At 37.9% G+C, this 26,486-nt stretch overlaps 1 protein-coding gene across 22 annotated transcripts in view; it reads left to right on the forward strand.

The window, feature by feature from the left end:
* The window catches only part of plecb (plectin b), a 188,396-nt gene that overhangs the window by 103,143 nt on the left and 58,767 nt on the right, over positions 1 to 26,486 (forward strand). For 9 of the 22 annotated variants that reach the window (XM_067400110.1, XM_067400055.1, XM_067400036.1 and 6 more), the window contains exon 1: positions 2,986 to 7,336. The exons of 10 other annotated variants lie outside the window; for them this stretch is intronic. In XM_067400110.1, coding sequence (XP_067256211.1) covers positions 3,283 to 7,336 — 4,054 coding nt within the window. In that variant the 5' untranslated portion in view covers positions 2,986 to 3,282. Of the gene's footprint in view, positions 1 to 2,985; positions 7,337 to 11,696; positions 11,903 to 26,486 lie in introns of those variants that run through there. 3 more of the 22 variants (XM_067400255.1, XM_067400264.1, XM_067400027.1) reach the window with 2 other exon arrangements.

Genomic DNA, 26,486 nt, shown 5'->3' on the forward strand with positions numbered 1-26,486 from the left:
GAAAGCTAAATAGTGTAGTGTGTACTTTAAAGAGGCTGTTAATAGTAGGTGTGTGTTCTGTGTGCTCAGCTTGATTTGCATTCTGCATCATTATTGCAAATCATATTCAACTGTTCATTCAGCAGATTGGAAGAGTATTTAGATTCTTCAGAAGATGTGCTGAATATGAATCATAGACATCCATGCAACAAAGATGAGGCTTCCATTGCCTTGAAGTGACTGACAAATTCTCATGTGGCACTCATCTGTTTTATGCTTCTGCCAATCACATCTGAATCCATTTACATCTCCTCAGAATTTGCATCTCTTTTAGGACTGAAAGTGACTTGGACAAAGTTGTTCGAACGTTGAAACTGAAATTTAATATTATCATTTTTAAAAAAAGTAAGAATGTCTTTAATTATATTCCAGCTGACGGGTCTCTCTGTTGTCACGGACACATGCAAAACTGACCTCTGGGGCATGTCGACCTTTGTCAGCGGGCTGAAGGAGGAAGACACGTGTTTCTAAACCCTAGTGAACACTTAACAGTGGGAAGAGAGCCAGATAATGTCTATTCTGGGCAAACTGGGCTCACATACAAAGAGCTGAAGTGATCCAAATGGAGAGCTGGATTCTTCAATAAATTATTTTAGGTGACCTCGAATTCATTCTCCCTCCTCTTTATCAGTTATCTTCATTTCATATACGGTTCCTGTTTTTTCTAAATTGTTACACATTTTGAAATGTGTGAATGTGAGCTCTAAGCACCTCTAATGACTCACAAAGGAATAATTGAGGAACAAATAGCGATCAGTGAATCACCACCACTGCTTAGTCATGAAGAAATTTTACTTCTGGAGGATTTTTTCTTTCTTTTTCTTTTTTTTCATATCAGAGTGGAGGTTATGGTTAATATGTTTATGTGTATTTACTAACTCTCACTGATTACCCAAAGATGAATTTGTAACAGTCTTCAACTAATGAAGCCTTTTAAACAAACCTTTTTTTTCCCCCAACTGAAAACAAGTCCTGAAATGTATACAATTTTGTGTTGTTGTAAAATGGTGTACGTCTTTCATTGTATAGCTTCAATTGTTTATAAAACCATTAAATCTTTTTTTTCTTTTCTTTCTCTGAGCCCAGTCAGAACCCGTCTGGCTGAAAAGCAGCTCTTGAGATCTTTTATTGCTCTTTCTAGGTCTGTTTTTTCCCCCCGTGGTTAAGAATATGTTATTTTTATTATTAGCCATATAATTAATCACATTTTAAATAAAAGGCTACAGTTCAGTGGTTTGGAGTTGGTAAGATTTTTTTTTTCTGTTATTGAAAAAAGTCGCTTATGCTTATTAAGGCTGCATTTATTTGATCAAGTATACAGAAAGAAAATAAATAAAAAGGATACAGTAATATTGTAAAAATATCATTACAATGTAAAATAAGTAAAAAAAAAAGAAGTTGTCACTATTGTGGCTTTTTAGGCACAGCTCAACAGTTAATGACTTTAATGAGTGCACATAAATCAATTACATTATATGCATTGCCTGTTCCCAGAGAGCATTCATCTGTGCTGATTATGACAGATTGGTTGTTCTTGGTTAAGGGTGCTGTGATGTCCTGCACAGCTGCCCAGAAGTTATTTTCATGGCGTTGGAGCGACGTGAAAGAGGATATTCGAGTTTCCCGGAACTGACACACTGTCTGACTGTTTCCATGGTGATTAAAACAAAAACATTTTCCGTTTGAGGTATGAAGTGGTGCGCATGGCATATCCTTACCACTTATTCCTACCAGATATACTCACAAAAACTGGTAATTGCAGTGTTCATTACGAAGCATCTATTCAGTTTTTCCAGAAGGCATTAGAGACAATCGGTGCAACTCTACCCCTCTCACTTTCTGCTCTCTGTATCTGCATCTGTCTGTGTCTATCCCTCCCTCACAAATCAGATCATGTTCTTGGTTCCTTTGAAAGGTTAGCAGCAAAGCATGGTTCTTTATATAGTAGACTCTCTAATAGGAAACTTAAATTCAACAGCTATATTGAGATTGAGATATATAGAGACTAGATGAATTCTTCATCCGTTCTTTCAAACTGTTGCATCATGTCACTGTGCCTGTGAAAGTGTGCTTATTGTGTGTGCAGTCTTTTATCATCTTTTAAGAGGGATTTTGCTGTATAGAAGTATACAAATGCATCAGTATGCAAAACATTATCCAGCTATTCATATGAAATGAGCTTGTTTAAAACGAGCTAAACAGTAACATGTGTTCTTCTGCTTGACGTGCTTTTAGTGTAACGTTTTCCCATTTGAGTCCGTACTGTCTCATGCTTTCTTCCTGTGCAGTATCCGAAATGATTCATCAGTTAAGTCAGTTATTCATTGGTTCTATGTCAACTATTAATCACATTTCTAAAAGACTTGCTGTAAGGAATTCTCTGAGGAATTGAAGTGTCTGTAGGGCAAAAGGAGTGTCCCGTCACACGATCTAAAGTGTGTAAACCCTGGTTGCCTAAGGTGGGTGTTAATAATTGTATCTTTCACCTATTGGATGACACATACGTGAAGGGTGTCTCCTTTTCTCTAACCTAGCTTCTCATTGACCAATCTTCTCTCTCCTCTTGTGAGATGGTCCAACACACCCGGGGGTGTGTAACATGTGTCGTGCACCACTGTGGGTGGTTCCTCTTAGACACTGAAGCACATATGCCTCAGTGAGACATAGGTGTGCTGAACGAGCACTTCTTCTTTTTTTTTTTTTTTTCCATTTTTAGAGATCTATTTTTGCTCCTTATACTTTTGGCAATTACCTTTACAAGTGTTTACATCAAGCCATTCACAACTGTTAAGAGTCTGTCGACCAGGCAGTTTGATTCTAACAGTTTGTTCCTTGCTTGAGTGAGGTGGGAGGGGCTGACTGGATCATAGTACTCTCTCTCTCTTTCTCTTTTACACACACCCCCTCTCATTGCAACTCTGCCAGTCCGGACTATGCTCACTTCCAAGGAAGGCTGAGTGAAGGAGAGAACAGTTTTCCTTTTCTAAGTTTTTCCTTTGCCTCTGAGAAAGTTTGAGAAGAAAGAAGAAACCCTTTTGATGAGGAAGGAAGTTAGCTAAACAACAACGGACAAACACAAAATAGAAGGTTGTATTTATTTTTAGTGTCTTTTTTGATTGAATTGGTAGCACGTGGCAGCAGGCTCTGCCACAGGACCCTGGAGAGTGAGGTCATTCAGTGATTTATTCTTCTTTGGCATAGCTGTTCCTGTTTACTTAGACGCTGCAAGACTAAGGAAGCACAATGGTTGCTGGAATGGTTATGCCCCTTGACAACCTGAAGGCCATCTACGAGCATCTGTTTCGGGATGGCGTCATGGTGGCCAAGAAAGACAAGCGTCCTCAGACCATGCACCCTGAGATTCCTGGTGTGGAAAACCTGCATGTGATGAGAGCCATGGGCTCACTGAAGTCCAGGGGATATGTAAAGGAGACCTTTGCATGGAAGCATTTCTACTGGTACCTTACTAATGCAGGAATTGTTTACTTGCGTGATTACCTACATTTGCCTCCAGAGATCGTGCCCACTCCTTTACAGAGAGTACGACGGCCAGCTGCCACTCTGGCCATCGCTCGCAGGGTGGAAGGGGTTCAATCTGTTCAGGGTCCAACTTCTTATGTTCCCAAACCCGGCAAGATGGGCGCAGAGGCTTTGATGGATCGTCAGCGGTACCGTCGCAAAACAACAAGTGTGGATGAACCTGAAATTACTGAATCCAATGACAGAACACCACGATTTAGAGGTCGTCCAATGGCTAGCAGTCAGATCAAACCCAGAGGGTCATGGGAATCCAGAGAGCAGCCCATGCTTTCTGAAACTCGTGATTACACCAAAGCGATGGAACCAAGTGTTAGGAGGAAGGTTGCTATGCATTCAGTCTCTCATATTCCTTCAATTGAAACTCGCCATGCTAAGCCAGTTGAACAGGAAAAGATGGTGGAACTCAGGGAATGCACAAAGGCAGCATTCGTTCAGAAACCACAAAAAGTTGATGTGAGCCTGGATGTGTCAACCATTTTGTCAACACTCGGGGCAACCGCAGTGGAATCCAAAAGCCAAAAAAAGACAAAAGAAGTGCCTATCAAGGTCTCTCATGAAACAACATCCACAGCAACTGACGATGGCAAAACAGTTAGGGATGCTCATCATCCTACTCCCTCAAAACTGAAGGTGGAGAAAACACAGAAAACCCTTGTGACGAAAAATATGCAGGATGTGCCAATTGTTTCATCAGCAGAGGGAACAATTGCAGTGGAATCCTCTGTGTTTTCTGTCCATACTGAAGCAGTCAAAGAAAAGCCCAAGGAAGAAGTGTTTATGGAGGTCTCCCAGCAAACTACATCCACTGTAATAGGTGATAGCAAAACAGCTAAGGATGTTCCTCGACATACTCCCTCAAAACCAAAGTTGGAGAAAACACAGAACATTATTGTGGACAAAAGTGTGCTGGATGTTTCAAATGTTTCATCAACAGTGGGCGCAACAGCAGATAAATCATCTGTGTATTCTGTCCAAACTGAAGCAGCTAAAGAAAAGCCAGTGGAAGAGGTGTTTATTGAGGTCTCTAAGAAAACCACATCCACAGTAGCAGATAGTAGCAAAAAGGCTAAATATGCTCTTCATCCTATTATCTCAGAACTGAAGGTGGAGAAAACACAGCAAACCCTGGTGACAAAAAATGTACAAGATGTGCAAACTGTTTCATCAGCAGTGGAGACAACTGTAGTAAAGACCTCTGTGTTTTCGGTTTCTACTAAAGTAGTCAAAGAAGTGCCCAAGGAAGAAGAGTGTATCAAAGTCCCTCAAGAAATAACATCCACAGGTGATGGAAAAATGGATAAGGATGCACCACATCCAACTCCATCAAAACCAAAAGTGGAAAAAATGCCGAAAACCACAAAGACCAAAAATGTGCAGGATATACCAATTGTTTCATCAGTTGGGACAGTTGCAGCAACAGCAGTGGAATCATCTGTTGTTTCTGTTTCTGTCAAAGCAGTCAAAGAAAAGCCCAAAGAAGAGGAATATATAAAGGTCTCCCAGGAAACCACATTCACAGTAACTGACGATAGAAAAATGACTAAGGATGCTCCTTGTCCTACTCTCTCAAAACCGAAGGTGGACAAAACAGAGAAAACCTTTGTGACCAAAAATGTGCAGGATGGAACAACTGTTTCATCAGCAGTGGAGACAATTATAGTGAAATCCTCTGTGAAATCCTCTAATGAAACATCAAAAGAAAAGCCCAAGGAAAAACTATTTGTCAGTGTCTCTCAAGATGCCACATCCCAAGTTGATAGCAAAGAGGATAAGGATGCCCCACATCATACTCCAATACCAGAGAAAAAGCAGAAAAAAACAAAGACCAGAAATGTTCAGGATAAACCATCCATTTCGTCAACAACAGTATATTCTATCTCTGATAAAGCAGTCAAAGAAGAGCCCAAAGAAGAGGTCCCTCAAGAAACCACATTCACAGTAACTGATGATAGCAAAATGGCTAAGGATGCTCCTCATCCTACTCCATCAAAATCAAAAGTGGAGAAAACAAAAAAATCTAAAAAGACCAAAAATGTGCAGGATATACCAACCATTTTTTCAACAGTGGAGGCAACAGCAGTGGAATCCTCTGTAGTTTCTGTCTGTACTGAAGCAGTCAAAAAAGATTCCAAGAAAGAAGTGTGCATTAATATTTCTCAAGAAACCACATCCACACGTGGTAACAAAATGGATAAGGACGCTCCTTGTCCTACTCCATCAAAACCAGAAGTGGAGAAAATGCAGAAAACCACAAGGACCAAAATTGTGCAAGAACAACCAATCAAGAATGAAACAGCAGATGAGATATCAATTGCACCACATCATGTGCCTGCTGCTAATGCAGATGAGGTGAAGCCAAATACCTCTGTTAGCTCCCAGTTGCCTGTCAAATCTCTAGAATCAGCAATGCCATTTCTGCCTATGAAAGAAAATTTGGCAATACAAATTGCTGAAAAGAAATCAGAGATTAATCTCCCACTGCATACTATTGAGCTTTCTGTAGAGGAGAGTGTTAGTAAGTCAGCCATCACAGCAGTGCCGCCCACAGCATCTAGTACTGTTCAAATGACTGACAAACAACAGAGAATACTTGGTTCCCAAAAAACAAAGGAAGCACAAGAAGCATCTAAAGATGACAACACTTGTCCTTTAAAACTTCATGAAAAGGTGGAGATTCCTTATGCCATTTCTACTGCTGAGGTCAAGGCAGAGGTTAAAGGTAACAAGCCTGATCTCAGCCCTAAATCTGCAGGTGCTGAAGTGAAGATTACCACAGCTGACTCCAGCAAGACTTCAGAAGTAGTTGCGCAAACTTTAAAATCTAACATAGAGACACCAAAACAAATTGATTCTGTTCAACAAAAATCATCACCAGCAAAACCTGTAGTCACAGAAGAGGCCAAAGTTGCAAAAGACATGGATGTAGAGGATGCCTCAAAGCCTTCAAAAGCAAAGAAGAAAAAGAAATCTACAAACAAATCTTCTGCTGTAAAGCAGGTTCCTCCACTTATAGATGAGACAAAAGTGACAGAGGTAAAGACAACAGCCCAGAATGCAGGTCAGGTTGACCTCCTTGAGGTCGAGGGCCCCGAGCAAGTTGCAACAAATGACTCTGCAAAGACATCCCCAGAAGGAATGCACACTGTGGAGAGCGTGCAGCCAACAGCTGTACAGAATGAGGCCCCTGCTCACAAAGGGGAGGTGGAGCCTGCTCAGCCCTTGGCTGAAAAACGGGAGGTTCTGAAAGGAAAAACATCCTCCTCACAGAGACAGTGGGAAGCACCGGCAGCCTCAGCGTCAGCAGCAGCAGCAGCAGCCTCGGCCCAGCTCACCCCCCTCCCAGAGCAGGGGGAACCTCCCAGCATTGCACAACACACGGCTGATCCTGACACACAGCAGAGCACAGAGAAGCAGAACAGGCTCTCGAATAGCAAGGCCCCTTCACAACCTGTCATCACTGGACCCCTTCCTGCCAACGAGATCACCTGCGACGTGCAAAATCAGTCCACAGACGACGCCATGCGGAAGAAGATAGTTGTGGTAGAGGAAGTGATTGAAGTGCAACAGATTACCAGTCCTGTTGCTGGCCAACCTACTACATCCCCACTGCCAGAGATTGAAGGAGATGATTTGGACTATGATGTGTTGGAAGAACTGGCTATAGAGCGTGGCCTCCTGCAGGGTCCTGCTGAAGAGACTAGTTGGGATCATTCTCTGCAAGAGCCAGAGGGCAAAACCTTCCCCAACTTCATAGAAGGTATGAGTACTTTTCAGTTCTGTCACTCTGTCTTTCTAACATGCTTTGATGTCTGCTCCGGTTTCTATCCGTATTTGCTGTGTGGGAGGTTCAAGGTGACTGCTTTAGTGTCAGAATAGTTGTGCTGTTATTAGACTGTTGGCCATGCATTTCTTGAGAGGTGTGTAACAGTATATGCATGCTATTTGAGTGAACGGTGCCTGAGCTTTATATTAATTAAATGAAACATAAGTATAGGTTTTCTATACTTGTGGAGAGAAGCTTCACAAATGTATTTAAATATTCTGCAGCGCAGGCAGTTTAAAATCAAATGAGCTTGTATAAAGATGTGGGCAGTATCAACAACTGTGGAACTTCTTCTTTTTGTGGAACATGTTTTGTCTATGCAACAATGCACATCTTTTAGTAGTTGTATTTTTTCAACCTCTCCCTGGTTTGTCACTGTTTCTTTCCACAGGCACAAATCTGGGCATATTTTTTCCAGTTATTTCAAGAAATCAAAGTGATTTACACCACACCCACACCCAAAGCATCAAATTATGCATGCAATGTTTTGCAACCACCCTTTCGCTGTGCAACTTATTGGGACTAGCTAGTGATTTTGTTGCAATGTTTCATTCTTCAAGGGGAATACCAGACTGCTGGTAATAAGCAGTTAAGCAGCACTGTGTTGCTGACAATACAATGTTTGGAGTCAGTTCTCCCCTCCCTGTTGCCAAACATAACCAAGATATAGTTTTCTTCTTAGAGTAGTAAATCAGCTATTCTAGGGTCATGAAACAAAATCAATGCTGTGTTCAGAGGACTCTGTGTGCCACTCTTGCAGGAAGCACGTGTGTTTGGTTATTTCCTCTGGTTTGTTGTCCCTGGTCTCTGGTTTCTGGTTTCCAGTGGTCAACTATTAGCTTCATACTTCTGCTTTGTTGCTTTGTGTATTATGTAATGGGGCATACCACAGATAGCATAGTCCATCCCAAATTCCACCTTTGTCTTCCTCCCCTAGTGCTCTGGAATGTTTGCTGCAGTTGCCTTTGTTGTTGTTTGTATAGCTGTGCATTTCAGTTGATGGTGGTACACTTTAATTGCAAAGACATTTAATGGAACCATTTATTTGTGTTTTATTTTGTATACTGGGACAGTTTACTAGTGTAGATTTCTGACATCAAGTACTTAAATTTTGCACAATATAATGGGTGTGTTTAGTAGGTGAATCACAGAGGAAAGATCCAAAAACAATTAGCCTTTTGTTTGATGGTTTTTGTTAGTCACTTCATCATGACAGGTCTTTCGGGAAGCCACAGTTCCCATATTCCAACCAAACACAATTGGATTTGAATAGGAAAAAGAATTTATACAATATTATGTTCAGACTAACTAACTCAAGTCAGATGTGCTTGAGGTTACATGAGAGATCTCTGTAATTTTCTGCTGCCCCCTACTGTATCTCTAAAGATCTGTCTTAAAAAAGAACCTCTTCCTCTGTAGCACATTCAATGAAACTTTTCAATAGGAACCTTTCAACAAGTGAAATTTTAGCCTACAGCTAGGACAGAATGTATTTATTGTGCCTAACACCTTTTTGTTCGTCTTTAATGGCCTAGAAGCAATACTTTATTCATCAGAAGTCCTTCAGTGGTTCAGTAATAAGTTGAGTGTGAGATCTCCATTAGCATTGTTCTCTGTTCAAGCCGCAATGTGTTGTGCAAGTTTGTAATTCTGTCCGCCTCCACCAGAAATTCCTGCATGTTTGTGATGTTGTGACAGGCACTCTCTGATGTTCTCAATGCCATGTGATTGTGGTGCAGTCCATGAGTCATCCAGTGAATTCAGTGGAGCCAGATGAATCTGACCTTTAAGAAGTCTAATCGGACACATTCTATCGCTGGCTGGTGTTGCGATATCTATAATTGGCCCTTCACCTCTTGTGAAATGAGCCTTTTTGTAGGAACGAGTCCATGTTCTTGGTATAGAGAAAATTCAGGCTAGTTACCATAGTTTTTACTCCAGTGAATTTTTCTAAGTTTAGAGTTATGTTTTTAAAGTCAATTTCTGTTTAGGCCCAAGTAGCGGGCATACCGTCCTACTTTACCTGTCAGATTAACGTCTTAAAATTTGTTTTATTGTGTTCACTTGTTACCTACAGTAACAGCTTTTTTTTTTTTTTTTAAAATATGATATCGGAATTTTGTATGCATAATGTTTAATAACATCTTTAAACTAGTTGGTTAACATATAACAGTCAATGCTAAAGATTCCACACAATCTTATTAATCTTGTTTGATATAATATTATTCATTGTTAATGTGTAATACAGAAAGTTAAAGTATGTTACTCCTTAATGTAAAAAGTGTATTAGTATGAATTACTTTAATGCTATATGTATTAGTCATTATGAATGTGTTACCTATTTATGCAATTGGATTTTAACACAAAATATTATATTTACTAAAATACCATGTATAATATAGAGCCTCAGTTTTTTTTTGGCGCACAAAAAGTAATCTGAAGGTTGAACCACTGTAGTCACATGAACGGTTTTAAATATGTCTTTAGTAGTTTTCTGGGCAATGAAAGTGTTAAATATAATATATAATATATCAGAAATATCTTAATTTGTGTTCTGAAGATGACTGAAGTTCTTACAGGTGTGGAACGACATTTTTAATTTTGGGGTGAACTAACCCTTTAATAATGAACCCATGAAACTATATTACTACTTCATCTTTCTGAATTAGTAAAACTAAGCGAGCAAGCTGATAAATAACCTTTTCCTTGACCATTTTTTTTTAGCTGTACCAGATCCTGTCTTGCCTAAGTAAACCACCTGTGCTTCTACTGACAGTAATATGTAAGCGATTTATGATACATTCCTCGGAAATAGCAGTTGTTCACATAGTCTTTTCTGTCTACAAGGTTTATATACCCCCAGGTGAATCTGTAATGACACACAAGAACTCATGTTTGAATTCTCTGATTGCGTTCTCAGTAAAGGTGCTTACGCAATTTTTTTCTTCCCCCGGCAGATACAATGTAAAAATGAGTTGCCAAAGTTGTAAAAAAAAAGACCATTGAAAGACTAAAAAGGTATTTTCTTGTAAAACATACTATTTCAGTCTTTCTGCTTCAAAATTTCACGTTTAACTCAATGTGTTACTCGCCATTTCTTTAACACAGATATCACTCGTAATTTTGCCAGTAAATTTCACAAATAATTACAAAGTAAATCCTACACACACAAAAAATTCAATGTACAACAGGGGTTACTGACTTTATGCTACTGACACCTAGAGGTGTGGATGCAACATCAGTGGAAAGTGATTTTTTTTTTTTTGTGTTGATGCAGTAGTAGGCTATTTGCAGATGCATTTGCTATGTTATTTTATTAAGTGTCTGATCATAAGAGGTTCTATCGAAATAAACTGAATAGTATTTAATTGGTGATTAGATTTCTGACCTGCCCTATGAGTAATAATACTTCTAGGCTTTTGATGTGAGTAATTGTCATGTGAATTCACATCCTTTTAAATATATTTGCCAAAATAGGTGACACACTCATATTTGGATCTGTTTGTAATGTATTAAACAGCCTCAGTGGAGTCAGACTGGCAATAATTGCAAGATTTGCTCAGTCAATGCTTATCTCATTTTCCAAATAATTCCCATGCCAAGTCCTGCAAGTTAGATGCCTTCAAATACTGCATTTAATCACGGTCATAAGTGCTTTAAACGTGAAAATGAAATCAGCACTCTGTCAACGCCATAATTCACAATGCCATATGCTAATTTTAGTGAATTGCTGTATAAAACTCTACTATATTTAGCATACGTCTGGCTTCATGGGTGGTCTCCGAAGACTCATGATATGGCACAAGAGAGAGGCTGAGACTTCCAATCATGCCGGGCATCTCATTACCACATTCCATATTTAAATGGAAAAAATATGAACCCTGGCATCCGTGTGCTTTGGAAGATCTCTGGGTTTGAAAATGTTGAAACTGACCCATAGAGTCCAGCATTGTGCAATATATTCAAGAAGAAATGGATTTGTTTCTTCTATAGAAATGGGAACATTCAGTACAATTAAACTCGTTTCTTTTCCACAAGGTTGCATTCTGTCAGATTTTATGCCAGTTATTCCTCCCAAACTTTAATGAAACTGGCATCTTGGTGTCTGAAAGCATTAGGAAAGGTAAAGCCGAGATTGTGATGCAATATCATAGAATAACTCTATCATCATCCAGGAACAAGCTGGCCTCCGCGGGTTTCATCAGTTTCTAACTGTGCCAGTGTGAGTAACTTGCCCGGCATGATATTTATATCTACGGTGAGCTCTTTTACCCTTCCCCACTCGACCCCCACCAAGACCCCCTCAGCCTCCGCCCACCTAATTGCAAAGCCACCGGGGAGTAAGACTGACATATCCAAACAGCAGGCATGGGCCGTCAAAAATAAGAAGGGGACAGTGCCGACCAAACAAACGGAGACTCTTTCTTTTGCTTTATTGTCACGTTCTTACTCCGGTTGTCTGCCTTTGCTGTTCCGCAAACTTCATGAAGATCATACCTGGTAGGTCAGATGATCCACAGTTTGATAGTGTCTTTTTCTATATGTTTGACTGTGTGTGTGGTCGAGGTGGGAGAGGAAACACTCCGTGTTGACGTACACAGATGCTTCCTCGTTCAGACATTGAGTACTAAATTCCATCCCATATTTAAACCCGTTCATCTGTGATGTGTTTTAGATTTGTTTTGGATGATTGGGTAGTTATGTTTTTTTTTTTTTTTTTTGTTCCGTTCCACATCGGATGCGGTGTGAGTTCTCTCATCATCCTCCAGACACCTGGAGGAGTTACCGTTCACCAGGTCTGACGGACGGTTATATCACGGCAAAGCTTGGTGGGCGGGTAGAAAAACAGTGTGAGAGTTGGATTTCAGAAGGAAATTCTCTGTGTCTACATGGGAATGCGAGGTGTCCCGTATCTGCGCTATTTTTGAGAGCTGTAAAAAAGCTTCCACCTGTTTTGCAGTCTTAAAGCAGGCTTCTCTCACGCTGTAATAATACAGAGAGAAATGTAGCATAGCTCCAATGTTGCTTTGGTTTCAAAACATAATAGTGAATAGTAAAGGATTGTTCAATCAATATGTTTAGCTTTGTGGACAGCATCTATGACATGACATGATTGTAAAAACAAAACCAAACGTGTGTGACTTACTATGGAACTGCTTTCTATTAAAACTGTCATCTGCATTTTTTTTTTAAAATTAACTGCAAGTCAAAATTATTGCCTGTGGAAATCAACAGCGTAACAAGTGTTATTTTAGTATTATTAATATATTATTATAGTATTTATATTTTTGGTAACACATTTAAATCATCTACTATAGACATTCTACTAACTATAAGTAACTTTACAACTACATGTCAACTAACTCTAGAGTATTAGTAGACTGTCTGCTTAATATCTGCTAACACTCTATTTTAATGGACCTTTTGACTATAAGTAACTTTGTTGCTACATTTCAAGTTTTCGTTTAAGTGGTTTAAGTTAAATTTTTTCATCTGATATTCATAATTTATTTTATATCAGCTTTATTTTAATTGATGAAATCAATTTAAACACTATATATATAACAGCTGCTGTCAATAGACCTTAAAGTCAACATCATTTACAACCCAAGTGGGTGTTACATACCAGAATGGAGCCAAATGGTTAGAAGGCTTGAAAAATAAGTAATTGCCTGCACTGATAAACTGTTCAAAATAAGACCAGAAATATGCGTTAAGAAAGTAGAAAATAGTCTGTTTTGATTTCATATTGACTTTTTATTTGCAATGAACATGGAATTTTTGTGTTTTAAATTACCATTAATATGAAAATAGGGAGTTGTTTTAAAGTGCCTATGCTACTTCATTGCCTTTGGGTGTATCGTTACTTTTGGATTGATGAAATTCTTTAGCAAGTTTGTCCTGAGAGACTGGATGTGTCTTCTGATTTCAGACTCAACAGGTTGTGCAAAGCCTGGGGTGTTGTTTAATGTTCAAACAAACTGGCTTATGAACTTATTAGTCTAACATAAATTCTCATTTGATTTTATATTCAAACCTGTTCACATTTTGAAAAGTTGAAAGACATCTGTAGTGAGACAACATTGTGAATGTTGGCACAGTGAAGTTTCATCTGCTGCAGGTGTGTTTTCAGCATTAAAGATGACATGGGAAGGGCAGTGAGAATGGATGGAAGGAATGTAGACATGACAAGAAGCAGTAGAGGAAACTCCCTTCGGAAGGAAGCAAGGAGAAAGATACTAACTCAGTCCCCTTCGACTCCACGTTTAGCTGAGAGACACTGCATTGGTGTCTTTTTTTAAATGTCTGGACTTACCCCTAACTCGGGAACATACCCCATGTTGCCCTATTCCCTCCCACCTGTTCCCACTGCCGGCCTCATCCAGGCTTATCTCAGCCCTAATGCCACTGAGCCCCTCAGAGTCCGCTCTGCCCGCCCTGGTGGTTTTTGTGCACATTGTTTCTGTGATTGCAGTCTGGCGTTTGAGGCAAAACAGAAGTGACGGTAAGAGATTTGATAATGGTAGCAAATTAGAAGATCTTGGTGGTTCTTGAGTTCTAAGCTTGTTTTATCTTGTCTCTCCTTCTGTTGCTCTGCCAGGGCATTGTAGGCAGTAAAATTAACTCTTTAATTCCAGTAAAGAAGGGCGTAAGATAATGAAAAACGGGAGTGGTTAATGGATTCATTTTGTTTTTTCAAGTTGCTTCCAGTGCATCGAATGGATAGTCATACATTTTTGGTTTATATGGGTGATTCTCACGAAATCTTGGTTTCAAAGATTTCAAACATGAATTTTTTAAAAAGACTTGCATCAAAAGATTTCCCTTTTAGGAATTAAAAATAAGGTCTGTAGTGTTTTATGAGCATTCATTTCATTATTTAACATCTACTTTTTGAACATATTTTCCCAAAGTAATTCTTAAAAAAGTTACATTTTTCATACATTTTCACATTTTTAAAGATTATTAACAGTCTTGCACAGTTAATATGAAATGAACTATACTGTTAAATTAACATTATTTTATTTTATTTTATTTTGACTGATTTCTCTCATTACCGCTTCACCTTTCACCTTGACCTGATATATTTCCAAAATAAAGTGCCAAACCTGAAATAACATAATGTATAGATTCTGCACATGCATTTAAAAGCAAACTAGTGTTTTTCCATGTATTAAATTAACATTAAATGTACACCTGTTGTGGTAATGATACATACAACCTGAATTCTGGAAATGTTGGGACGTTATTTAAATTTGAATAAAATGAAAACTAAAAGACTTTCAAATCACATGAACCAATATTTTATTCACAATAGGATATAGATAACAACAATTGTTTAAACAGAGACATTTTACACATCTATCCACCTTAATGAGCTCATTTCAAATTTGATACCTGCTACAGGTCTCAAAAAAAGTTGGCACAGGGCAACAAATGGCTGAAAAAGCAAGAAATTTTGAAAAGATTCAGCTGGAAGAACATCTAGCAACCAATTAAGTTAATTGATATCAGGTCTGTAACATGATTAGCTATAAAAGGGATGTCTTTGAGAGGCAGAGTCTCTCAGAAGTAAAGATGGGCAGAGCTGTGAAAGAGCATAAAATGGAATACTTTAAAAACAATGTTCCTCAACTTCAAATTGCAAAGGCTTTGCAAATCTCATCATCTACAGTGCATAACATCATCAAAAGATTCAGAGAAACTGGAGAAATCTCTGTGCGTAAGGGACAAGGCCGAAGTCCTTTATTGGATGCCCGTGGTCTTCGGGGCCCTCAGACAACATTGCATCACTCATCGGCATGATTGTGTCAATGACATTACAAATGGGCCCAGGAATACTTCCAGAAACCACTGTCGGTAAACACAATCCGCTGTGCCATCTGCAGATGCCAACTAAATCTCAATCATGCAAAAAGGAAGCCATATGTGAACATGGTCCAGAAGCGCCGTCGTGTCCTGTGGGCCAAGGCTCATTTAAAATGGACTGTTTCAAAGTGGAAAAGTGTTCTATGGTCAGACGAGTCCAAATTTGACATTCCGGGCTAAAGAGGAGGGAGCGTTCAGTTCAAAAGCCAGCATCTCTGATGGTGTGGGGGTGCATAAGTGCATACGGTATGGGCAGTTTGCATGTTTTGGAAGGCACTATGAATGCTGAAATGTATACAAGGTTTTTAGAGCAAAACATTTATAGAAAACATTTGGCGCATCATTAAACGAAAAATACGTCAAAGACGACCACAAACTCTTCAGCAGCTGGAAACCTATATCAGGCAAGAATGGGACCAAATTCCTACAACAAAACTCTAGAAACTCATTACCTTGATGCCCAGACGTCTTCAAACTGTTTTTAAAAGAAGACAAGATGCTACACCATGGTAAACATGCCCCTGTCCCAACTATTTTGAGGCATCAAATTTGAAATTAGCTAATTTTGTGCATAAAATTGTAAAATTTCTCAGTATAAACATTTGTTATGTTATCTATGTTCTATTGTGAATAAAATATTGGCTCATGTGATTTGAAAGTATTTTAGTTATCATTTTATTCAAATTTAAAATGTCCCAATATTTCCGGTTGTAGATAATGGAAATGATGTTGATGATTTCGGTGATGATAATAAATATACATTCTATTTTTATCTATTCTTTGTAACAGAATAACATTTGGTCTCGTCATATTTACCTAATTTCCTTTGAACTAAAAAAATCACATTAATACCCCATGAGGCAGTGATCGTTGGTCCAAAAACTATATTTCTGCAAACTCTGAATTAATATCAGAAAAGGCAGCTAAAAATTTAAATTCTTAAATCTCATGATGTCCTACATGTGAAGATTTGCAACCACTCAAATGTTATTGTCTCTTTGAGAAAGATGGCTTGTTACGTATTTAGAAAGGTCACATGGAAGCATACTTTCTTTTACACCTTTATAACTCACCTCTCAAACATGTATCAAATCTTTCACCCAATAAAAGGGGAGAGGTGTGTTTACAGTTGAAGATATGTTTGCACTGATAGCTCACAGGTGTCTGAAACATACATTTACAGTAGGTTAGACACATTTATATAGAAACCTGTCCAAAGTTGTTACCTCACTTTTGAGATCTCCACTGGAAAATTTTGGAATAACACTTATTAAAGTATAGTCAAGGAGTTGGACACTTCTTTCAAGCAGAAGCTTCAGAGCAGGGCATGGAGGAGGCTTTCAGATGAGAAATGATGTTCTAGATGAGTGCAGTATTTCAGTGACAGTGGCTGTAAATAAGGATCTGTTTTCCAGAAGGATCCATGGTGTTGTTGTGACAGAAGTGACCTCTGCTAGCGGTTGGCTGGTGGCCTCTGTCACTGACACTGCTCTGGATCACGTCAGTTCATCCCCTCCTCCTTCATGATCTTGTTTGTTTGATCATAAACCTCATATACATAGAATAGCGCAGATCTTATTACATTGTATTATTACTTTATTGCTTTCCAAGTAGTTCAGTCTCTCCATCCTGTGTCCATTGTGCATTTTGTAAGGGGAGAATGAAGTGTTATATGATTCTGTTTCGTGTTTTGTGTGTATGAGCCATGAAGTGGTAGGCCACGCAAAATCACAGAGCGGGGTCAGCGCATACTGAGGTGCACAGTGCGCAGAAGTCACCAACTTTCTGCAGAGTCAATAGCTACAGACCTCCAAACATCATGTGGCCTTCAGATTAGCTCAAGAACAGTGTGTAGAGAGCTTCATGGAATGGGTTTCCATGGCCGAGCAGATGCATTCAGGCCTCACATCACCAAGTGCAATGCAAAGTGGTGTAAAGCACACAGCCACTGGACTCTAGAGCAGAGGAGATGTGTTCTCTGGAGTGATAAATCACGCTTCTCTGTCTGGCAACTCTTAATGCTTCAGCATACCAAGACATTGTGGACAATTTCATGCTCCCAACTTTGTGGGAACAGTTTGGGGATGGCCCCTTCTTGTTCCAACATGACTGCTCACCAGTGCACAAAGCAAGGTCCATAAAGACATGGATGAGTGAGTTTGGTGTGGAGGAACTTGACTGGCCTGCACAGAGTCCTGACCTCAACCCCATAGAACACCTTTGGGATGAATTAGAGCGGAGACTGTGAGCCAGGCCTTGTCGCCAACATCACTGCCTGACCTCACAAATGAGCTTCTAGAAGAATGGTCAAAAATTCCCATAAACCTTGTGGAAAGCCTTCCCAGAAGAGTTGAAGCTGCAAAGGGTGGGCCAACTCCATATTAAACCCTACGAATTAAGAATGGGATGTCATTAAATTTCCTGTGCACATGAAGGCAGGAAGCCTAGAACTTTTGGCAATATAGTGTGTGTGTGTATGTATATATATAGTCAGAATTGCGAGTTTATTTCTGACTATATAACTCGCAACTGTGACGTTATATCATACAATTCTGAGAAAAAAGGAAATTGTGAGATAAAAACTCAGAATTGTGAGATAAAAAGTCGCACTTAGCTTTTTTTATTTTTTATTCAGTGATGGAAACAAGCTTCCATAGAAATTTGCATACAAACAAACAAATAAACAAGGTGCAGTAATAATGCAGGTGCCAATCGAAAAAATAAAGGATTGCATAAAATAAAAAATGCATAATTTAATTAATTAATTAACTTATTTATAATAAGGTGAAGTAGTATTGCAGTTATTAACAAAGAATAAATAAAAGATGTCACAGTTCATTCATTAAATCATTCTCCATTTATGACACCATTAGTTTATCAATGCTCTTTGATTATGTTTGTCTTTATGTTTCTGGCTATAGTATTAAATTATTTATTGTTTAATTGTCTGGTAATAAAAAAATTAAATGCATATTTTCATGAAACTTGTGTTCTTTAATTGACAATTTATAAACGCCCAATAAACAGATACTGTGAAAACAGTGAGAGAAGCGTTATAAGTCCTGTATTGATCGAATAAAGCTGGTCATATTCAGTTAAAGAATCATGGGATAGGTGAACACATCTACAAGGCTGTAGTATCACTTTCATTCACTTTGAATTGCAAATGACATCAAAACTTTGAATAACAAATGGAAGTCCAGAGGCTTACATTGTCCACGTGTACAATGAATAATAAAAAGTACATCAGAAACATTTCTGTACATATTTCCAAATCAAATCCATAATCCTATAGGAGAACTCTCAAATGTCTTGTGAAAAATGGTCCCATCAGAACACATACAGTATCTGTATATAGACTCTGGCTCTCAGGAAACTGCCATAATGGAAAGTTCCAGACTCGTGATGTAAACGGCACATATGCTGGAGGTCTGGACGTGAGACCTGTGTGGTGTCTTGTTCTTGGATATTGTTGGATGTTTGAATAACTCTGTGTTCTTCAGGGAGCAGCAGGGCGTGTAGATTAAGTGCGTTGCATACGGAGACGTGCTGTGCTGGGCTTTCAGGACCCATGAAGGGGCTGCCGCTGTCCTTTGGACTTGATTTATGGTCTTTTATGGACCCAAGGGATGCCTTAGTTTGGCTGTTATTTTTAGCCCTACACTCGTAACATACTGTGGTACATCTTAACTGGGTCTCAAACAGTTACTTACATTTGAAAATAATTCCTCTAAAAACTCTTTTTGATCCATTGGTTTATTTTAAGAATGTATTTCATCTGTCATAATAGTTCAGTGGTCTAAATGTTAATTAGGGAATCATCTCTTATTACTAAATTGTTAGTGATTGGGAATCAAACAATCATTATGAACTTCAAAAGTAAGTCAAGACACATTTATTTATATAACACTTTATACAATACAGCTTCATGGTAATACACAAGCCAAAAATGCCTTCAGCTGTAATTTCAGATATGATTAGATTAGAGGTTATTGTCATTCCAGCCAATGAAACTGTGCAGTGCAGTTTACAAAAATTACAATAACATTATAAGGACACTCAGTAAGTAATACAATTATTTCACTGTAAACAATATACTTAGAAGTACTAACAAAAAAAAAATGTTTTAACAAACAAAGAAAAAATAAGTACCAAGCAGCTCTACAGAAGACAGTTATTCAGCTCAGTTTAGTTCAGTAACGGTGTCAGAGATACAAAGTTCATTGATAACGAAAGCAATTCAACTGAGCTATAAAGCAGCTCTACAGAAGACGGCAGTATCATTATTCAGCTCACATCTGCTCAGTATCGAATTATGAAGTGGATAAGCCACGTTTGAAGTGTTTTTTGCCACTTCTTTGTGTCATGTGTAAGAACGGCCTAATTAGGCCTCTTATAATTTGCTGAATCTTTAACACTTTCATTTGCAAAGTTTCATGACATTTTTGTTGGTATATTAGCCATTCTTTGGTGACAGATAGATGACCCAGGCAGCTTTTCTATTGGGTAATGGAGGCCTTTTAACTTCATTATTGCCCATGACTGGGGTCATGGGAAGCGTGGGAAATCATTTGCCATCTTTAAGAATGACTTCAGGAGACCCCAGAGACGTCTCCGGATCTTTTACACTATATAGCTGTTGCAGTGATGGAATTATCCCCCAGAGAAGTTATAGACAGCAACTTCAGTTCTTGTACACCAAGATGTGTTGTGTTGGTAAGTGTTTGAAAATGGCTGGCTGGAGTTTGATACTGAGCAGGCGTGGCACAAACATGCCTCTCTCAGTTCCTCCTTCTCTTCCCTGGAGGATTTTCACTTAATCACATCAGTGCTATGTATTTTTATTCACATCATTGACTGTTATGTAATGTCTGGTTGGTTTAATTATCTTAATCTTACTGATGAGATTCTAAATCACTTAAATCACTTCACTTTGGCGGTCTGGTGCCAGTTTGTTATGTAATGTGATATGTGCTCTCACTGCACACGGCTCTACCTCAGTACAAGAGGAAAAACATGCATGCACTTTTGCTTGTATGCTACAGGCAGTGTAATTTAATCTAATTATTGTTTGATTATTCTACATAGAGTTTTTATGACCTGATTAATATTTCGATTTTATTTTCACTTAAAGAAAAAAAATCCTGATAATTTACTTACTCCCATGTGATCCAAGATGTTTATGTCTTTCTTTTTTCAGTCGAAAAGAAATTAAGTTTTTGAGGAAAACATTCCAGGATTTTTCTCCATATAGTGGACTTCAACAGCTACCAACGGGTTGAAGGTCCAAATTTCAGTTTCAGTACAGCTTCAAATAGCTCTACATGATCCCAGATGAGGAATAAGGGTCTTATCTAGCGAAATGACTGTTCATTTTCTAAAAAAAAAAAAAAAATGTGTATACTTTTTATCCACAAATGCTCATCTTGCACTGCTCTGTGATGCGCCATGCATTACGTTGTCTGGAAAGGTCATGCGACGTAGGAGGAAGTATCGATCCAGTGTTTACAAAGTGAGCATGCAAAAACTAAGTCAAACGGCCTTTACACAAAAAAAGGTAAAACAATAATGATTTTGGAAATTTTTGAAGATTTTGGTTTTTCGCCCTAGCGTGGTAATCCCACCTACATCACACGTGACCTTTCCAACGTGATTAATGCGTAGAGCATTGCAGTGCAAGACGAGCATTTGTGGTTAAAAAGGTTTTTTTTTTTTTTTTTTTTTTTAAATCTACATAAGACTCTTATTCCTCATCTGGAATCGTGTAAAACAATTTGAAGCTGCACTGAAACTGTAATTTTGACCTTCAACCATTTGGGGTCCACTATATGACAAAAATTCTGGAATGTTTTCCTCAAAAACCTTAATTTCTTTCAACTGAAGAAAGAAAGATATAAACATCTTTATGTGGATGACATGGGGGTGAGTAAATTATCAGGAAATTTTAATTCTGAAGTGAACTAATCCTTTAAAGGTACAATTTGTGATATTTTTTTCCGCTAGAGGTCGCTAGAAGCCTATTCAAAACAAAGGCATAGTTTGACGTAAAGTTTTAGAGTGGAAACTTGGGACATGTAGTCTCCATCTCAACGGACGGTGCAAAAGAATAGGGATTGGAGTCTGGAAGAACTCATGTTCGTGGATGTGATTATTAACGTTACTGTAGTATGAAGTAGAGCAGGACTGAGTGTTGCGGGATCTGAACGAGGAGCTGGAGCGATTGATCAACACACGCCTCACGAGCAGCGGGACTTTTATTATGACACAGTCGCCGGCGCCGCTTCCGCTTTTCCGGTCATGAGTTTACGGGAGCTGTCCTTGTCGACAGAACCAGCGGCAGATGGTAAACAGTAATTATGTTCCATAAATAATTAACACAATCCACCATAAAACGTGCAAGAAGTAAATAAGGAACTGCTTGAAGCGAGCTAGTGGTTTGCTGGACGCTAGACTCTACTTCCGCATTTGTCCACGGCACTGTTGTCATGTGGTTTCTACGTCAGTAAAGGCGGTAACAAAGGTAACTGCGTCATTGACAGGCGACTGCACTGCCCCGTGTCACTGTTTAGAATGGTAATTTTCTCATGATTTACAAGTAGTTGAAAACATTAGAGATACTGTTAGTAATCAGCTGAACAAAATATATAACACTAGCCTAGTGGTTTTTGGATATTTTACTGCAAAAATTTTACAAATTGTACCTTTAAATACAGTTTACATTATGTTTAGAATAGCATTCTACACTTATTGCACAGTTTATAACATATTTGACACAGAATGCACAGTTTCTGAATTCAAATACACTCTAATAAATTAAGGTTTCAAAAGGGAGTTTTTTATTCTTTTTTTTTTTCTTTTGGCAGGGATGCCACAGATAGAAGAACCATTTTGGTTCTCCAAAGAAGCTTTCAGTAAACAGGTCTTAAAAGAAATATATATATATATATATATATATATATATATATATATATATATATATATATATATATATATATATATTTGTAGTATGAACAACATTTTTAAAAAATCTAAAGAACTCTTTCCTAAAGAACATCCATGGAAACGCTATTGAAAGTTTCCATGGATGTTGAATGTTCTTCATGGAACCTTTGATAAAGAACCTTTATTTTTTAGAGTGTAAAGATAATATATATGTTGTAAGCATTTTTTTTTTTTCCCATTTTGATCAACTCTATCCAACTCCCATCCATTTAATCAAAAGGATCCATAACCCTGCCCTTAATAGACAAGGCAGCCAATCGGATGTCAGCAAAACTGAACATGCAAAATGATTGATTCACAAACAGAGTGTTTCTGATGGTGTGTTGTTTGCTGTGAGTTCTGTCAAAGTCATGCTTTTTCAGTGGAAGGAAGTACAGTAAGAAAGTTATGTGTGGTATTTCACAAAAAGGTGTAGTTGAAATACTACACCATCTTTATATGCACGATGTATGTACAATATGTGAATATTGTGTTTTGTCGCCATCTAGTGTTAAGTCTCAGTTTAAAACTTCATTGTTATAACTTTCTCACTGAAGGTGTGATACCTAAGGCATAAAACGGGACAAAATGCTTCATTAAAATCACACTCAGTAAGTCTGTAAGACTTGTCAGGATAAACAGAGGATGGAGTGGCTTTGAGCTTAGTGGATATTTGAGTGGTAGCCAAGAAAAACTGTGGATGTGTGGCCTAGTATGTCCTTTTAATAAGCATTGGCCTCTGATACACTTTAAAATAAATGTTAAGTCTTCACTGATGAGTTTTATTTCCTTTACTTTTACTGAAACTAATACTGAAGTGTCCCACTGGCATTTATTCTCTCCCTCAACAAACATTTTATTAGTGACAATAATCAGCAGGCATGACTATTTAGCAACATGGACAAGGCCATACAAAAAGGGGCTTTATTTTGAAAATTCCACCCATTTTCATCTGTTGCTCAGTAGCAAATTTAGATTTTGATGTAATTTGATGTTATAAATGAAGTAATTTCCCAATAACTGGTAAATCCTCCCTATGTAGTCAGCCCTTCCTGTGAATGACTTGCATTCAGACTATAAATACAGACATGAGTAAGAGTGTGTTCCTCTCATCTGCTGCCATGGCTACCGTGTGTTTGGACAACTGTTCTCAGATGTCTGCCGTCTCAAAGCGTATCTGCACCATCAGCATCTCGGATGAAAGCAACTTATTATGTCACTAAGGCAATGCTGTCAAAAGCAGAAGTCATAGTCAGCTGATCTCATTCAAGTCATCGGTGTGTGCGTCATGTTTATCTTAAGATGATACTTCTCTCAGCTGTTCACATACCTGAGCCTTTGTAAAATTACCTGCAAAGTTTTATGATCATGTCCTAATTATTGTCCAGAAGAGAGAGACATTTATTTAGTCAATGGGAAAACAATTCAGTATTAAATAGCAATATTTACCTACATTTGAATCAGTGTTAGGCGTAATTACTAAGTAATCTAATTACTTTTCCCTTAAAAAGCTAAAGTAAGGGATTACTCTTAAATTTTCTGTAATTTAATTACTTCTGATGTAATTGGATTAAATACTGTATAGACTATAGAACAATTCAATAGTGGATTTAACATCAGAATTTAATGTTAAAGTGTATGTTTTTAATTGAACCTTCTCCCTTTACACACTGATCAGTTCAAAGATAATTTATGCAATTGCATATTGTTTATTTGAACAGTGTACAAAATAATTGTTGGTTTAAAAAAAGTACTAAAAAAAGTAAGTTACCTGGTTGCCTTAAAATTATGCATTCATTGAAATTAAAAATTTAAGTTCATTCAACTGGTTGAGGTTGATATGGGATTTAGAAAGTAATAATCCAATAATCCAATTTTAGAGGGAGTAATTGGTAATCTAATTACACTGTTGAAGATGTAATTAGTAGCTAGTAATAAATTACTTTTTTTCTGAGTAACTTTACCCAACACTGATTTTAATACATGAAAAATCACTTTATTTGGCAACAATTTATCAAACTCAATCTCTTCACAGTGCAAAAATTCACGCATCAGATTGACTTCAGTAGAAGAAGTGGTTTCAGTGGAAAGATTTTACACATTGATTAAAGTTTATGAAGAAAAATATTTATTTTTATTTGAAATAACTTGGGCCGATAAGTCGTTCACCAGTAAGACCAAGAATGTGCAAATAAGAAAGCAAACTGAGTACATTTTGATTTCACAAGGACTTTAATATGCGTTTTATATTACGCTTTTGAAGTGCATGTCATCATTTTCAGGAGAGCCTGTGAGTGAGTTTGCAGATCCGCTTGGCAGGTCCGTCTGTTTTCCACTTTGGCTGAGATGAATGCAGAATGTCTAATAGGTTATTTTAGATCTCAGCTGCTGTTGATGTTCTGTTTTAAATCTCCAGCTAAACACAGATTTCCCTAAATCCAGTATGACTATCGCATCCGAACCTGATTCCTGGATTTAGATATTAATGCTCCCTGGCTCTGGGAATTATGAGCGAATGGAAATACACATAATTACGGCTTCTGGTAAATCGACAAAAACCCATGAGAAGAAAAGTAAAAGCATCTTCTGGAGAGGCAGAAACAAAGCTCAGGTGTTCATGTTGTTCTGGTTGGGAAGGACAGGGTGTGTTCAGGTCGGATCAAAGCAGATGTAAAAGCGGATTCCACATTCCTCTCCTTCTGGGCATGAAAGACATCCCTGTACACGCTCACACATGCGGGAGGAGGAGAGACAGATCCGGAGGGAGAGAGAGTTTTGGAAGGGAATGGGTGGCACTTTCACGGCTAATGTGGTTTGGTTACACCTAACACGGGAATGTGAAGAGTTACCATTATTATAACTTCAATCTCATTACCTTTAAAGACAACCTTAAGTCTTATTTATGATGTTTTGATTTCATTCTGTTTCTGGTTGCTTCTATATTCACTCAACTATGCATCAACTGCAAGGGAATTTTGATTGCTTAGATCACACAAAAACAGTGCTTCATTGATTTTCATTAGAAATGCACTGCATTTAAACATTGTTAGTCTATATATTTTCATTCTTTTCATCTACAGTGAAATAACCTGTCTGTATAGTTTTCTGATGATTGACACCTTTTTTTTATTTTAAATCACACTATACAGTAGTATAAATATATGCTGAAAAAATGGTGTAGGATTTACTTTTCGCTAACACTTTATTTTAGGGTCTTTTAACTAGTTGCTTATTAGCATGCATATTACTAGAATATTGGCTATTTATTTTTACTTATTAAGCACATATTAATGCCTTATTCTGCATGACCTTATTCTACATTCTTAATCCTACCCAATACCTAAACTTAACAACGACCTTATTAACTATTAATAAGCAGTAAATTAGAAGTTTATTGAGGGAGAAGTTAACAGTTTATATGTGTTCCCAACTTTTCACTCAGAAATTGCTAGCAAATTTCACAAATAACTAAGAAATGGCAAGTGTAACACATTGAAATTAAATGTGAAATGTTGAAGTAGCAAGACTAAAATAGTAAAAGTTTCTTCTAAAATGTACTCCAATATTTTTTGTTTAATTTCGCGCTTGGAAAAATCATTTTTTGCACACTACTGTTTATAGAGTGTGATATCATAGTATGATATGCACTCCAGACCTCTTTAAAGATTTGATCTTCAACCCTTATCATCTGAGCAAAGATATTTTGGGATCTAAGATCCGGGTCACGGCACCAAATAAAGCGTGTCAGTTCTAACATTGACCAACAAAATGTCTTCAGACTGGGTCACACTGACTTTTGCCTGCATCTTCTCATCTGACCCCAGATCCAGAGAAGTTTTGTGTGCATGTGATTCATAGAAAGATCTGAGGGGTGTGTGTAAATGTGATTTTAAAAGATGAATACTTGATACTGATTCAAAAAGGCATGCTTTATGCTTCACCCTGCTCTTATGAAGGTTCGGTCTTGTGTAGACTTGACTATTGGAATAAGTCTGATACAGCTTTGGCCAAGAACCAACCATAGTTTTCACACTTTTTGTTCATATAGGTGCGGGGTTCATCTGAAACTGAATATACAGGTGTGCTCAAGGATATCACATTTTGGATATCAAATGTCAAAGGTTGTATTTGAACTCATATCTTGTGGCTATAGTTCTTCTTCAGAAGGGCTGATTGTTAAGCCAGCCAATCATATTTCAGTTTTCAGCCAGCTCTTGTCATTTTTGTGTGCATT

This window comes from Chanodichthys erythropterus, chromosome 2, assembly GCF_024489055.1.
Source record: "Chanodichthys erythropterus isolate Z2021 chromosome 2, ASM2448905v1, whole genome shotgun sequence".
NCBI lineage: Eukaryota > Metazoa > Chordata > Actinopteri > Cypriniformes > Xenocyprididae > Chanodichthys > Chanodichthys erythropterus.